General features: G+C 44.0%; 1 protein-coding gene across 2 annotated transcripts in view; it reads right to left on the bottom strand.

Moving 5' to 3' along the window:
* The window catches only part of REN (renin), a 713,915-nt gene that overhangs the window by 62,118 nt on the left and 638,476 nt on the right, over positions 1-13,321 (bottom strand). For both annotated transcript variants that reach the window (XM_073615843.1, XM_073615842.1), the window contains one exon: positions 6,885-6,983. In XM_073615843.1, coding sequence (XP_073471944.1) covers positions 6,885-6,983 — 99 coding nt within the window. The remainder of the gene's footprint in view (positions 1-6,884; positions 6,984-13,321) is intronic.

The raw sequence follows: 13,321 nt of genomic DNA, 5'->3' as shown, positions 1-13,321 counted from the left end.
GCCCCTGTTAATTAGGTTTCTGGTCACAGGTGTATGTTCAGAGTAATATGAGCAGGAGATATGCACCCCCTCTTTTACTGTATAAAAGAGCCTGTATTCCTCAATAAAAGAGATTCCTGGTTGAACTTACATACAGCCTGCCTGGTGTTTGTTCTGAGCTACACAACTGGATTAGAATGGCACATAGCTGTAGTTCTAGTCCCGGAGCATCGGATAACTGAACCATCAGATGTTGCGATCTGCAATCTGATTCTATAGCTGCAGAGGAGTGTCGGGAGAGTGGAACCGAGCGAGCAGGGGCTTGTTACATTGGTTGGCAGCCGTGAGATTTGCTCTCCAGTTACTGGGACACTCCAAACCAGCCTGCAGGAGAGCCACGCTGAAATACTTACTTGAGAGCCGTGGAGGGAATGGTGGGATCGTGCTTCCTCACCGTGAAAACATCCAAACCATCACCTGGATCCAAGGTCCAGATAGCTGGAGAGGAGAGGTACAGATACCAGCCACCATGGAAGAGGAATTCAGAAGGAGGTTGTGAGAGATGCAGATACAGCACAGAGGACCAGTATCAGAGCAGGTCCTGCTAGGATGGTTTGATTCTATCCGCTGCAAACTCTGGAAGGAAGCGCTAGCCCATGAGCAGCGAAACCAGGGAAAAGTTCTCCCCTCCATCCATGTAAGGTACTGGTCGCAGTATGAAGTGCGAATGCTGTTATTGGGGGAACAGCCGAACCAGGAGTGGACAGCCGAGTTAAGCAGGCTGATCCGGGCAGAAATGTGGTTGGACGAGAGCTACAGAGCCCTCTAGTGGTATGTAGCCCAAGTGTGCCCGTGGACAGCGGATGACAGCCCCACGGAAGGCTTTGACTACGATGGCCTGGGATTGTTGTACTGGAGGCTTTCTTGGGACCCTTTGGGAGTGATCGGGAGTGGCGTTTGCAGGAAATAATGGAGCACAGAGAGCGAAGACTGAATGTCTCAGAAGTGCACTGGGCACAGGAAGATTTGGAGTTTCTGGCCATTCAGAAATGGGAGCTGGAGATCGCCTACAGACAGCTGTTAGACTCTGTTCAGCAGAAGGGTGGCGCTCCCTTTGCCTGGGACTATCAGGAAATACCAGTTGACAACTCTGAAATCCTGGCTGAAGAGTTAACAATGTGGCAGAGTAACAGTGTGCTTTGACAACCTGCCCCCGCAGCTATGGAGGCTGAGGTCTTATGGCAGATGCAGAAAGTGCTGACTGACCTTGATGAACCTGTTTCTGCATTGGATGATCTTGGATGGAGGAATGTGCCGGTCCAGCAGCATGCCAGAGAATCGGCAGTGGAAAATCTGAAGTCTGCCATCCCCAAACCTGAAGTGCTGACAACAGGGCAGAGCTCTGCTAACCTCTGCCCAGCACTGATAGCATCTTCTGGGTTCCACGGAGAGGAGATGGTGAACCTTTATCCCCAGACACCAGTTGCAGAGACAGGGGATTTGATAGACTTTTCTGCTGAGGAAGAACAACCTGGTGAGCCTCCAGCAGAAGAAGAGCTGTTATTAGGGCCAAACTTCACTGCGCTCTGCCCAGCACTGATAGAATCTTCTGGGTTCCACGGAGAGGGACACCAGACACCAGTTGCAGAGACAGGGGATTTGATAGACTTTTCTGCTGAGGCTGAGGTCTGAGTCATCTAGGCTGTCTAAAGGGATTAGTTAATTAGCCCATGTTATTTAGGTTTCTGGTCACAGGTGTATGTTCAGAGTAATATGAGCAGGAGATATGCACCTCCTCTTTTACTGTATAAAAGAGCCTGTATTCCTCAATAAAAGAGATTCCTGGTTGAACTTACATACAGCCTGCCTGGTGTTTGTTCTGAGCTACACAACTGGATTAGAACGGCACATAGCTATAGTTCTAGTCCTGGAGCATCGGATGACTGAATCATCAGATGTTGCGATCTGCAATATGATTCTATAGCTGCAGAGGAGTGTCAGGAGAGTGGAACCGAGCGAGCAAGGGGCTCGATATATATATATATATATATATATATATATATATATATATATATATATACACACATACATACACACACAATACACATTATATATATATATATATATATATATATTAATACACTGCCGACCATCCCTATTGGACACTGCCCCCATACTATTGACCTCTAGACACTGCCCTATTACTGACCTATGTACACTGCCCTACCTACTACTGACCTCTGTACACTGCCCAACATACTTCTGACCTCTTGTACACTGCCCTACCTACTACTGACCTCTGTACACTGCCCCACATACTACTGACCTCTGAACACTGCCCTACCTATTACTGACCTCTGTACACTGTCCTACATTCCTACTGACCTCTGTACACTGCTATACCTACTGCTGACCTCTGGACACTGCCCTATTACTGACCTATGTACACTGCCCTACCTACTACTGACCTCTGTACACTGCCTAACATACTTCTGACCTCTTGTACACTGCCCTACCTACTACTGACCTCTGTACACTGCTATACCTACTGCTGACCTCTGTACACTGCCATACCTACTACTAACCTCTGTACACTGATCTACATAATACTGACCTCTGGACACTGCCCTACCTACTACTGATCCCTGGGCACTGCCCTACCTACTACTGACCCACGAACACTGCCCTACTATTAACCCCTGGACACTGCTCTACATACTACTTACACTGGCCAGAAATCAGAGAAGATAGCCAGGCCCTGAAACTAGGGGGATCACAAAGCACTTGTTTGGATTCAAAGATCCACTCGAAGGATGTCCAAGCGTCTGTCATCAGAAGCCTCTATGTACACCGGATGGTAATCAGCAGCCAGAACAGCCTCAGCAATAGGGTGTGTTAATATGTAAAGAGACAAAAGACCCAGGATAGTGTAGTATTGTCTCTTATGCAGTTTATTGGCAATGCTGCAGTGCTGCTTACATACATTTCAAACTGGGGACACAGCTCCAGTGCTAACAAACCAAAACAGTTCCTTGCAATTTACAAATCCATGGAAGCCATCGCACATGTGCAGAGTGTGTGAGCGTGGCATCCCAACAATCGTTTTGTCAAAGGTGACGTCATCAGGGTATAAATAGTCTATTGACAAGATAAAGGAGCACTGTCATTGGTCACACAGGATGGCCCAAAGCCACTAATTGGATAGTCAACCCTGACCAATTGTAAATGAGATAAGAAGTAGTCCTTTCCATTTGGTCTGCAGTAAAATCATCTATGGTAATTAGTGCCCCAGAAACTTGCTTATGTGTACAGTATATGCCAAGGAGAATCTAATGTGTACAAAGATTTAATTCACAATGAAACACTGTTTCAGTGATAGGTATCTGTGTTAAACCCCATGGAAGAAGGGTGGGCCCACAGCAATCCTCTAACACCTCTAGGGGCCAGGGTGGAAGAGGTAGACCAACCACTTGTTACAACCATCAGTCACCACATGGAGGTCCCCCTCCACCATGGAGACATGGGAGGGGACAATATACACGTCATAATGATGTTAACTTGCGTTGTTCTCATGATGATAGGGGCCCCCTAAATCAGTATAGAGTGGATACTTGCAACAGGTATGCACCTCTAGTGAATGAGATCAGAGAAATGGAATTTAGAAATACCAGTACCCATACAGCCCCTCATCCCCCTTAGAGTCAATATCTATCTGGTAATCATTGTCAACTGGATTTTCAGGGGGGAACCAGAAGGGGGCACAAAAAAAATGGAGACGCAAGACAGGTTGCAGAGGGGGGAGGCATAATTTACCCGAAAAGAAAGAGGACATAGGTGAAAGTGGCATCATTTCCTTAGCACCAAAGAACTCTCTAAAGAAGAGATTGCGATCCTTAATAAAGGACTGAAATATGCACCCCCACGGAATCTCAACACGTTTCAGACTTTCATAGATATACATAAAAATACACAAAAGTTAAACATTAAAAGATACCTCCTAAGCAACCCCATTTGGATTTGAATTTGGAAAACCTCATATTGGATTTGAATTTGGAAAACCTCATATTAAGACCTGTACAACCTTAACGTAACATACAGATAGGATTGGATACACTGTGTAAGAGGAGGGACATTGTTGTCCGCCCAGCAGATAAAGGAGGAGCTATTGTGATCATGGATAAGGAAATGTACTCACAAAAAGATAATGAGAATTTTGTCTGACTCTGACACGTACTCCTCCTTATTCATGGATCCTACAATTAAATTTAAAAGAGAATTTAAAAATCTTATAGAAAAGGGATTCGATATGGGGATGTTAAATAAAAAAGAGAAGGAGCATTTGGTACTTCCGGCTCCTCGACTGCCAACCATATACTCACTGCCTAAAATCCATAAAACTTTGGACAATCCCCCAGAACGACCCATCATCAGTGGAATTGATTCTATAACTTTTCATATTGGGTAATATGTAGACTATTATCTGCAACCACTGGTGATGGGTACCCCCTCACCAAACATGTCATTAATATACTAGATACTGTTGAGTGGAAACCAACATATTTACTGGTAACTGCGGACGTTGCATCTTTGTATACAGCAATCTCGTACAAGTTGGGATATGAGGCGGTACAACATTTCCTTCTTCGTGACTCCACTAATTTAATTACACAGAGCAATTTTATTTTTGAACTGCTGGAGTTTTCAATGACACGTAATTATTTTTGGCATGATGGGGCATACTATCTGCAAATACAGGGAGAGCCATGGGGCAAAGTTTGCCCCAAGCATGGCCAACCTTTACATGTCATGGCCAACCGTTCCATGGTGGATGGAACAATTACACATCCAGCAGGATGGAACACCGATCCAACAACGGAATGCAGCGATACTGGCTTCCAAACCGGCAGTGGTAATGTGGTAAAACGACAGTCCTAAATCTGCAGACACCAGGCTGTTTACCAAGTGCACTGACAGCAACAGAGAAAGCAAGAGCTCTCCTCCCAGTCCCAATACACTAATAATGATAATGTGCTGGATTGGGGACCCCGAGAGTTGTACTTGAGTGTACCCACATCCCTGAGTGGATATACGCATATATGACCTCCTATAATATAGAGGTCCACCTGATCCGAAGCCATTATCGCTGCATTCCGTTGTTGGATCGGTGTTCCATCATGCTGGATTGGGGACCCCGAGAGTTGTACTTGAGTGTACCCACATTCCTGAGTGGATATACGCGTATATGACCTCCTATAATATAGAGGTCCACCTGATCCGGTAAGCGCATCTGGCTGTCTGTGGTGGAGGATTTTGTCACCAATACATTACTGGAGAATTTATTTCCTTTTCCGTCACGAGGAAACTTGCCTTTCTCCTTTTGGACGTCTTAGTTCCCATATTGTGGAATGGACTTTTTTTCTTAAACGATTGTGCTGCACTAATTATTGTTTTATATAAATTCTATCATTGTTTAATACTAATTTTGATGCATGAAAGAAGCTTACTTCCAAAGATTTTACTATAGTTTTTTACCTCAGTTAATGCACATGTATATGTGACCAAAAAAGGTATAATTTTTTTGATTACAATGATTCATAATTTATTTATCATTTTTGTAATGTTTACATTTTTGTTGATTAATTTAAGGTTAATTGGCAATATAGGGAAGCAAGCCTGTGTTAACAAATATGTGTTTTTTTTTTTCCACAAGATTGTGATGTGTGCCTCTATTGCCATAGAGACATATTACTCCATCGATGGCTGCAAGGACTACTTCTTATCTCATTTACAATTGGTCAGGGTTGACTATCCAATTAGTGGCTTTGGGCCGTCCTGTGTGACCAATGACAGTGCTCCTTTATCTTGTCAATAGACTATTTATACCCTGATGACGTCACCTTTGACAAAACGATTGTTGGGATGCCACGCTCACACACTCTGCACATGTTCGATGGCTTCCATGGATTTGTTAATTGCAAGGAACTGTTTTGGTTTGTTTGCACTGGAGCTGTGTCCCCAGTTTGAAATGTATGTAAGCAGCACTGCAGCATTGCCAATAAACTGCATAAGAGACAATACTACACTATCCTGGGTCTTTTGTCTCTCTACATATTAACACACCCTATTGCTGAGGCTGTTCTGGCTGCTGATTACCATACGGTGTACATAGAGGCTTCTGATGACAGACGCTTGGACATCCTTCGAGTGGATCTTTGAATCCAAACAAGTGCTTTGTGATCCCCCTGAGTAAGGGTGGTCGCTGGCTTTCTGTTAAGCCTTTTATCCTAACTATAGTGATGGGTGATACGCTGCCAAGCATATGACCAACGCTGTCCACTTCTTGTGGGTTCTCCTCCACTGAATACTAGTGGGATCTCCTTCACTGAATACTAGTTTACAAGAACTTTTTTCTCTCTTTTTAATCTGATTTTTTTACATTTGTATATCAGTCACACATGAACTTTTTTCTTTTTTGTTTACTTTGTCATTCAATATCGCACATATTGCACGCTTGCACATTATAGTATGTTATATGCTATATTGTATTATGTTAGTTGTATGTAGATTGTATTAATTTCACCATTATTCAATACTGCATATTAGTTATAGTGATATTGCATATTGATCATTGCACATTTACACTTTATTTTTACATGCTGGTAGGCATTGTGTTATTCATATTTTCAGTTTTTATTTAGCACTGCACTTTATATTTTGCATTATAAATAACACTGCAACGACTAATAAAAAAAAGTCTGTTAGCAAGTAATTTCAAGCACCAGTAAGCACTGCCCCTTCTCAAGTTCAGTCAAAAACGATATTTGTGCTTTTTGCATCAACTTAAAACTGATATTATAAGTAGATATAGCAGTAGATAGCATTACGTATACAAATCCTTCACATACCCGTAAGACGTATGTTGACCCTTTCAGAGGGTACTCTTTCTCTCCAAAATGAAAGGAGATGTCAGGAAGCTGAGAAATTGTATCACAATCTACAGAGTACTGTAAAAGAGAATGATGTAACAACATTAGTAAAACAATATGATATAAAGTGTAATGAGAAGCACAGAAGAATCAATGAAGACCAAAACCAAAAAGTCCTTCATTAGAAATACTGTACTTATAAATAAATTGCTACACATAAAATTCTTAATTTGATTTGTTTCACAATAGGAAACATTTAAGATGTCAGAAAACACAGAAAACATGTCAACAGTATGAACTGGGGATGGGCTGAACGTACTTGAGTTCAGTTTGAGGTAGGTTTGACGAACATTAATAAAGTTTGGATGCCGAATCAGAACCCCATTCAAGTCAAAGGAAGTCAAATGGTAAAAAACAGTAATAGACATTTTCTAGGCTAATGCTGCGTACACACGAGTGGACGTCTCATCGGAAACAGATATTATGGCTTTTCCGATGGGATTCCGCTCAAGTTTGCCTTGCATACACACGGTCATGCAAAAGTTCGCTGAACTTACGACCGTCTAGAACGCGGTGACGTACAACATTACGACAAGCCGAGAAAATTAAGTTAAATGCTTCCGAGCATGCGTCGAATTGTTTCCAAGCATGCGTAGGAATTTTGCGCGTCGGAATTGCCACAGACGATCGCATTTTCGGATAGGAACTTTTTCCGGCCGAAAAATTGAGAGCAGGCGCTCAATCTTTTGCTAGCTGGAATTCGGCCAGCAAAAGTCTGATGGAGCATACACACGGTCGCATTTTCCGACGAAAAACTCTCATCTGTCTTTTGTGGGCCGAAATTCCGATCGCGTGCACGCGGCATTACAGGCAAGGGATTGTCAAATAAATAGCTTGGAGGCTGGACACTGCTCTAGGGAACATAATGAAAGAATCAATGTTAGAAAAATCAGTTTCTGATGAGCAGGGTTTTTATTAATACGTCAAGTGAGATATTACATAAGCAAAAATCCTGTAAATAACACACCTAGGAAATGCCCTGAACCTGACTATGAAGTGGTGCATCTGTAAAATGTATATACTATGTCAGTAAATTGCCATTTACTGTACAAAGAAAAAAATGTTGTTTAAATTGCAGGCAAAATTATAGCTCCTTGGCTGCTTACTTCCGTTTTGAAACACAGTGGCTGGGGAATCTCCGCCAGTTCACACCATATGCAGTCCAGTGCGTTTTTCTTTTCTGCATCAAAAATGCGTGGATAGTATGGTTTGCAATGGAATAGTTCACAACAGTGTGGTCAGTTCCAGCGTGTTCCAGTTCCAGAAAAAAAATGAAAGAACATGCTGCATTTTTTCTGCACTTGATTGTACTGGAATGCATCAAAAATGCACTGGAGCGCACATGTCCTTATTTGAGGTTAAAAAAAAAAAAGGGGGGATGCACTAGACTGCATCAAAAACACATCAAAAACACGCATGCAGAAGAGCATCTGGAATGCATCCGGACTACATTCCTATGGTGTGAACTGGCCCTTCATCTACATCAGACCCTTGTCCTAGATGATGGTCTGGTATAGGTTTTAATATAAACCCCCAATATTCTCCCTTAAAATAAATGCCAGATTCTTATACATGATGAGGAACTTGTTTTGAAATCAAGGGGGTCCACACACAAAAAAGGCAGGGGTTCCCCCTAAATTCCAAATTCTGGTATAAATTGTAAGGGGGACCCATGCAAAAAAAATCAAAACAAAATGTTGAGAGCCTCCCAAAATCCATACCAGACCCTGACTGGCTAGAAAAAGGGGTCAGCGAGTGTGTGCATCCCCTCCTGAACCATACCATGTCACATGTCCTCAACATGAGAAGGTACCTTGCTAGGGGGAAAGTACCCTGGCAAAGCACCTTGTCCCCATGTTGATGAGGAAAAGGGCCTCTTTTTCACAACACTGGCCCGGTGATTATGGGGGTTTGCAAGCAGGGATCTATTCAGAACAGGAATCTACCTTTAACAATATGAGGGCTCCTAGATATCACTCCTCCCCCATGTGAATTAGTAGTGAGTTCATAGTACCTGTACTCATTCACAAAATAAAAGTAAACAGTAAAAAAATACACTGACACTTTTTGACAAGTCCTTTAATGAAAAAAGCTACCACATACCACATACCACCTCATAGTGATCATGAATGGCTTAAAGGAGAAGTCCAGCCAAAGCTTGTTTGGCTGCGCTTCTCCTATGGATCACAGGAATGCAATACATTTTCACTGAAGTCCGCTCTCTGCTGACGTCACAGAAATCAGTCCAGGCACCGCGTCATCCTGACAATGGGAGTCTGGTTCCGCCAGGTGCCTGGACTGACACCCGTCTCAGCCTCTCAACGAGCCAATGAGAGGCTGAGACACCCGATTTGTGCCCCTCCACAGCTCAGCTCTTCAGTGAGCAATGAGGGAGAGTGGAGAACAGTGCAGTGTAGTGGACAGTGCAGTGTAGTGGTCAGTGTAGTGTAGTGGTCAGTGTAGTGTAGTGGACAGTGCAGTGTAGTGGACAGTGTAGTGGTCTGTGCAGTTTAGTGGTCTGTGCAGAGTAGTGGAAAGTGTAGTGTAGTGGTCAGTGCAGTGTAGTGGACAGTGTAGTGTAGTGGCCAGTGCAGTGTAGTGACCAGTGCAGTGTAGTGGACAGTGCAGTGTAGTGGACAGTGTAGTTTAGTGGTTAGTGCAGTGTAATGGACAGTGGACAGTGCAGTGTAGTGGACAGTGCAGTGTAGTGGACAGTGTAGTGTAGTGGTCAGTGCAGTATAGTGGACAATGCAGTGTAGTGGACAGTGTAGTGTAGTGGTTAATGCAGTGTAGTGGACAGTGCAGTGTAGTGGACAGTGTAGTGTAGTGGTCAGTGCAGTGTAGTGGACAGTGCAGTGTAGTGGACAGTGTAGTGGTCAGTGTAGTGTAGTGGTCAGTGCAGTGTAGTGGACAGTGCAGTCTAGTGGACAGTGTAGTGTAGTGGTCAGTGCAGTGTAGTGTACAGTGTAGTGTAGTGGTCAGTGCAGTGTAGTGGACAGTTTAGTGTAGTGCTCAGTGCAGTGTAGTGGACAGTGCAGTGTAGTGGACAGTGTAGTGTAGTGGTCAGGTAGGTCAGTGTAGTGTAGTGGACAGTGTAGGAATCAGGTAGTGTAGTGGTCAGGATACTGGACAGGTAGGTCAGTGTAGTGGCCAGTGTAGGAAGCAGGTAGCAGGTGAGTTAGTGTAGTTGTCAGGTAGGTCAGTGTGGCAATCAGGTAGGTCAGTGTAGGAATCAGGTAGGTTAATGTAGTGGTCAGTGTAGGAATCAGGTAGGTTAGTGCAGTGGTCAGGTAGGTCAGTGTAGGAATCAGGTAGGTAGGTTAGTGTAGTGGTCAGTGTAGGAATTAGGCTGGTCAGTACTATTGTAGGAAGGGAAGGGACTCAGGGAGTGCTAAAAGTCCACAGGTTAGGGGGGCGCAAATTACTTGCCTTGCCCCAGGCGCTGATAACCCACGCTACGCCACTGATGCTAAGTACTCCCTATCTGCATCGGGCTGTGCCGTGCCATCCTAGTACGCCTAGGACACTCTCACCAACTTTGGCTGTAGAAGAGCATGTGACAGCTTATACGACTGTTCAGTAGTACAACATACAACTTAAGAGTTTTGATTCTGTACACATTAAAAAAATGAACAATCTAGTGTAACTGCAAAACATCAGTATGAAAGGGGTGTAGTTGGTGATGGGATAATAATAGTGCTTAGTGGGGGATGGTTAGAGGAAATATTCAAGCTTTTCCCAAGACCAAGTCTAAAAGAAGGATTGAAATGAAAGCTAGAAGTGGATCGGGAGAGTGGAAGAGGAAGGAGAGAGTAGGGGATAAGGGGTGGTGGAAAAAGGGGGGGGGTCTCCAGAGAGGACCTGAGGTCTAGAGAGCCAGGTGTGGTAGATGGGTTGTGGTGGGTGTGGGTCACCTTCAAAGAAATATTAGTAAGCTATCAAAGCCAAGGGGTAGGTGGTGTTTGATCCATGGGTTCCAAGGTTTTTCAAATGTATACACCTTGTCGAGAAGAAGAGTTTTGGCATGGATCATTGTCTGGGTTACTCTTTGTTTGACTGATAGAATGCATAGTGAAGTGGATTTCCATGCTTTCGCAATGGTTTGTTTCGCTGCAGTGGTGACGAAGAGCATGAGTTTGAACTGACCATGTGTGAAAGCTTGTTGTTTGCTATTCAGGAGCACTGTTGTCGGGTCTGGTGGTAAGGTGTGATTGAACATGGTAGAGAGGATCCTGAACACTTCCGACCATAAGGTAAAGACTGTAGGGCATTCCCACCAGATGTGTACATGCGTGCCTGGAGCATTACAGCTTCGGAAACAATGTAGGGGATATTGGGGGAGGAATTTGGAGATCCTGGCGGGGACCAGAAACCACCTGGTGAATACTTTGTAATTGGTTTCAAGGGCCACTATGTTCAGAGAGGCAGATTTGGTTGCCTGCCAGAATTAAGCCCAATCGATTGTGTCTGCTTGGAGGCTAAGATCTGTCTCCCATTTGTTTGTGTAGGTTGATGGGGAGGAGGTCATGTGTGAGAGTAGCTGGGCGTATAGTTCTGAGATAAGCATGCGTTTGTGTGTGTCAGATTTGCAAGTTTGTTCAAAGGTGGTGAAGCTAGGAGTTGTTGAGGCTGGGGGTGCGTTTTGGGACAGGAAATGTTTAATCTGTAGGTATCTGAAGGTTTCTGTGGCTGGAAGTTCATGTGTTTCACAAAGTGTAGGAAAGGGTGTGATGGTAGTGGATTTGAAAAAGTAGCAAGTCCTGTGTTTGACCAGGCCGAGAAGGAGGTCGGGGAGGACCAGCCTGGATAAAAGGAGGGATTTCGGAGGAAAGAGGAGGGGATTATGGTGAGATGAAGACCAAAGTGCATTGTAAGCCTGTCCCAGATGGAAAGACTATATTTTGTTAAAGGATTGATAACAGAACGACGTTGGGTAGATGTTTGCCACAGAAGGTTAGCTGTGGAGAGTGAGTTGTAGTTAAACTATTCTAGTGCAACCCACAGTGGGATTTCTTTATTTGGTATTTGGGCAGCTGTGCTAGCTGGGTGGCATAGTAGTATTTAGTAAAATTGGGTACACTTAGCCAGCCTCAGATGCGGAGGGTGTATAGGGTGTTTTTAGGTATACGGGGCTTGAGTTGGCCCTAAATGAAGCGAGAGGCCCTGCATTGCAGGATGCATAGGTAATATGAAAGAACTATTATCGGGAGAACTCTAAATAAATAAAGAATTTTAGGGAGGATAGACATTTTGACTACTGTGATTCTGCCTATCCATGATAATGGTAGGGAAGACCAGCTTGTCATCAGGTTGGTGAGTAGTGTGGGTGGGTAGTTTGCGGTGTAAAGGTCTGCCGGGTTTGCAGTAAATGTAATGCCTAAGTAGGGGATATGAGTTGCAGTGCAGGTAAACAGAAGAGAGTCTGTTAGTTGAGTCTGAAGATTGGGTGACAATAAAAAGTTTAAGGCTTTAGATTCAGTAAGATTTATGATGAGGCCAGACACTTGTCCAAATTTGGAGAGGGTGTCCATTAGATTCAGCGCTGATGTAAGGGGTGAAGTGAGAAATATTAGGACATCATCTGCAAACATGCACAGTTTGTGTTGGTGACATCCCAGTTTCAGTCCTCGTATATATGGGGGTTAGATCGGATGAGTTGTGCTAGGGGTTAGATTGCTAGGGCAAAGAGAAGAGGTGAGAGGGGGCAGTCCTGACGGGTACCTCTTTCTATAGGGAAGAGGGTCGGGAACGAAATGCTGAGTAGGATACATAAGCTTTTGGATTTTGATACAGGGTGGTAATCCAACATAGGAAGTGTTTTTTGAAACCCCAATGGCAGAGGATGGAGTTTAGGTACGACCAAGACAGTGAATCTAAACCTTTACATATGTCGAGGGAGAGGAAACAAGTTGGGATACGACGGGTGCGGGCTGCGTGAGCTAGGAGTGTGGCTCGGCGTATGTTGTCACCCGCTTGCCTGGAGGGGATAAACCCTGTTTGGTCTTTGTGGATAAAGGTTCATATGATGGGGTTGAGGCGGGTAGAAAGGACCTTTGCTATTATCTTTATATATAGGTTGAATATAGATATCGGTCTGTAGTTGGACCAGGATATGTCATCTGTATTTGGCTTTGGAATCATGGAGATGGAAGCAGTAAGGGATTAAGAGTGGGAGGAATTACCTTTGAGGAGTGAGTTGAATGATTCAACCATGAGGAGGGACAGAAGAGTAACAAAGTGCTTATAGTAGGTGGCCGAGAAGCCGCCAGGACCCCGGCATTTACGTGGCTTCAGTGATTTTATTGCAGATTGAATTTCTATAGCTGTGATGGGTTTGTCTAGAGTCTCTTGTTGAG

This window comes from Aquarana catesbeiana, linkage group LG02, assembly GCF_042186555.1.
Source record: "Aquarana catesbeiana isolate 2022-GZ linkage group LG02, ASM4218655v1, whole genome shotgun sequence".
In the NCBI taxonomy this organism is placed as follows: Eukaryota; Metazoa; Chordata; class Amphibia; order Anura; family Ranidae; genus Aquarana; species Aquarana catesbeiana.
Note: the sequence above shows the minus strand (reverse complement) of the source record. Positions and strands in the feature narration are given on the sequence as shown.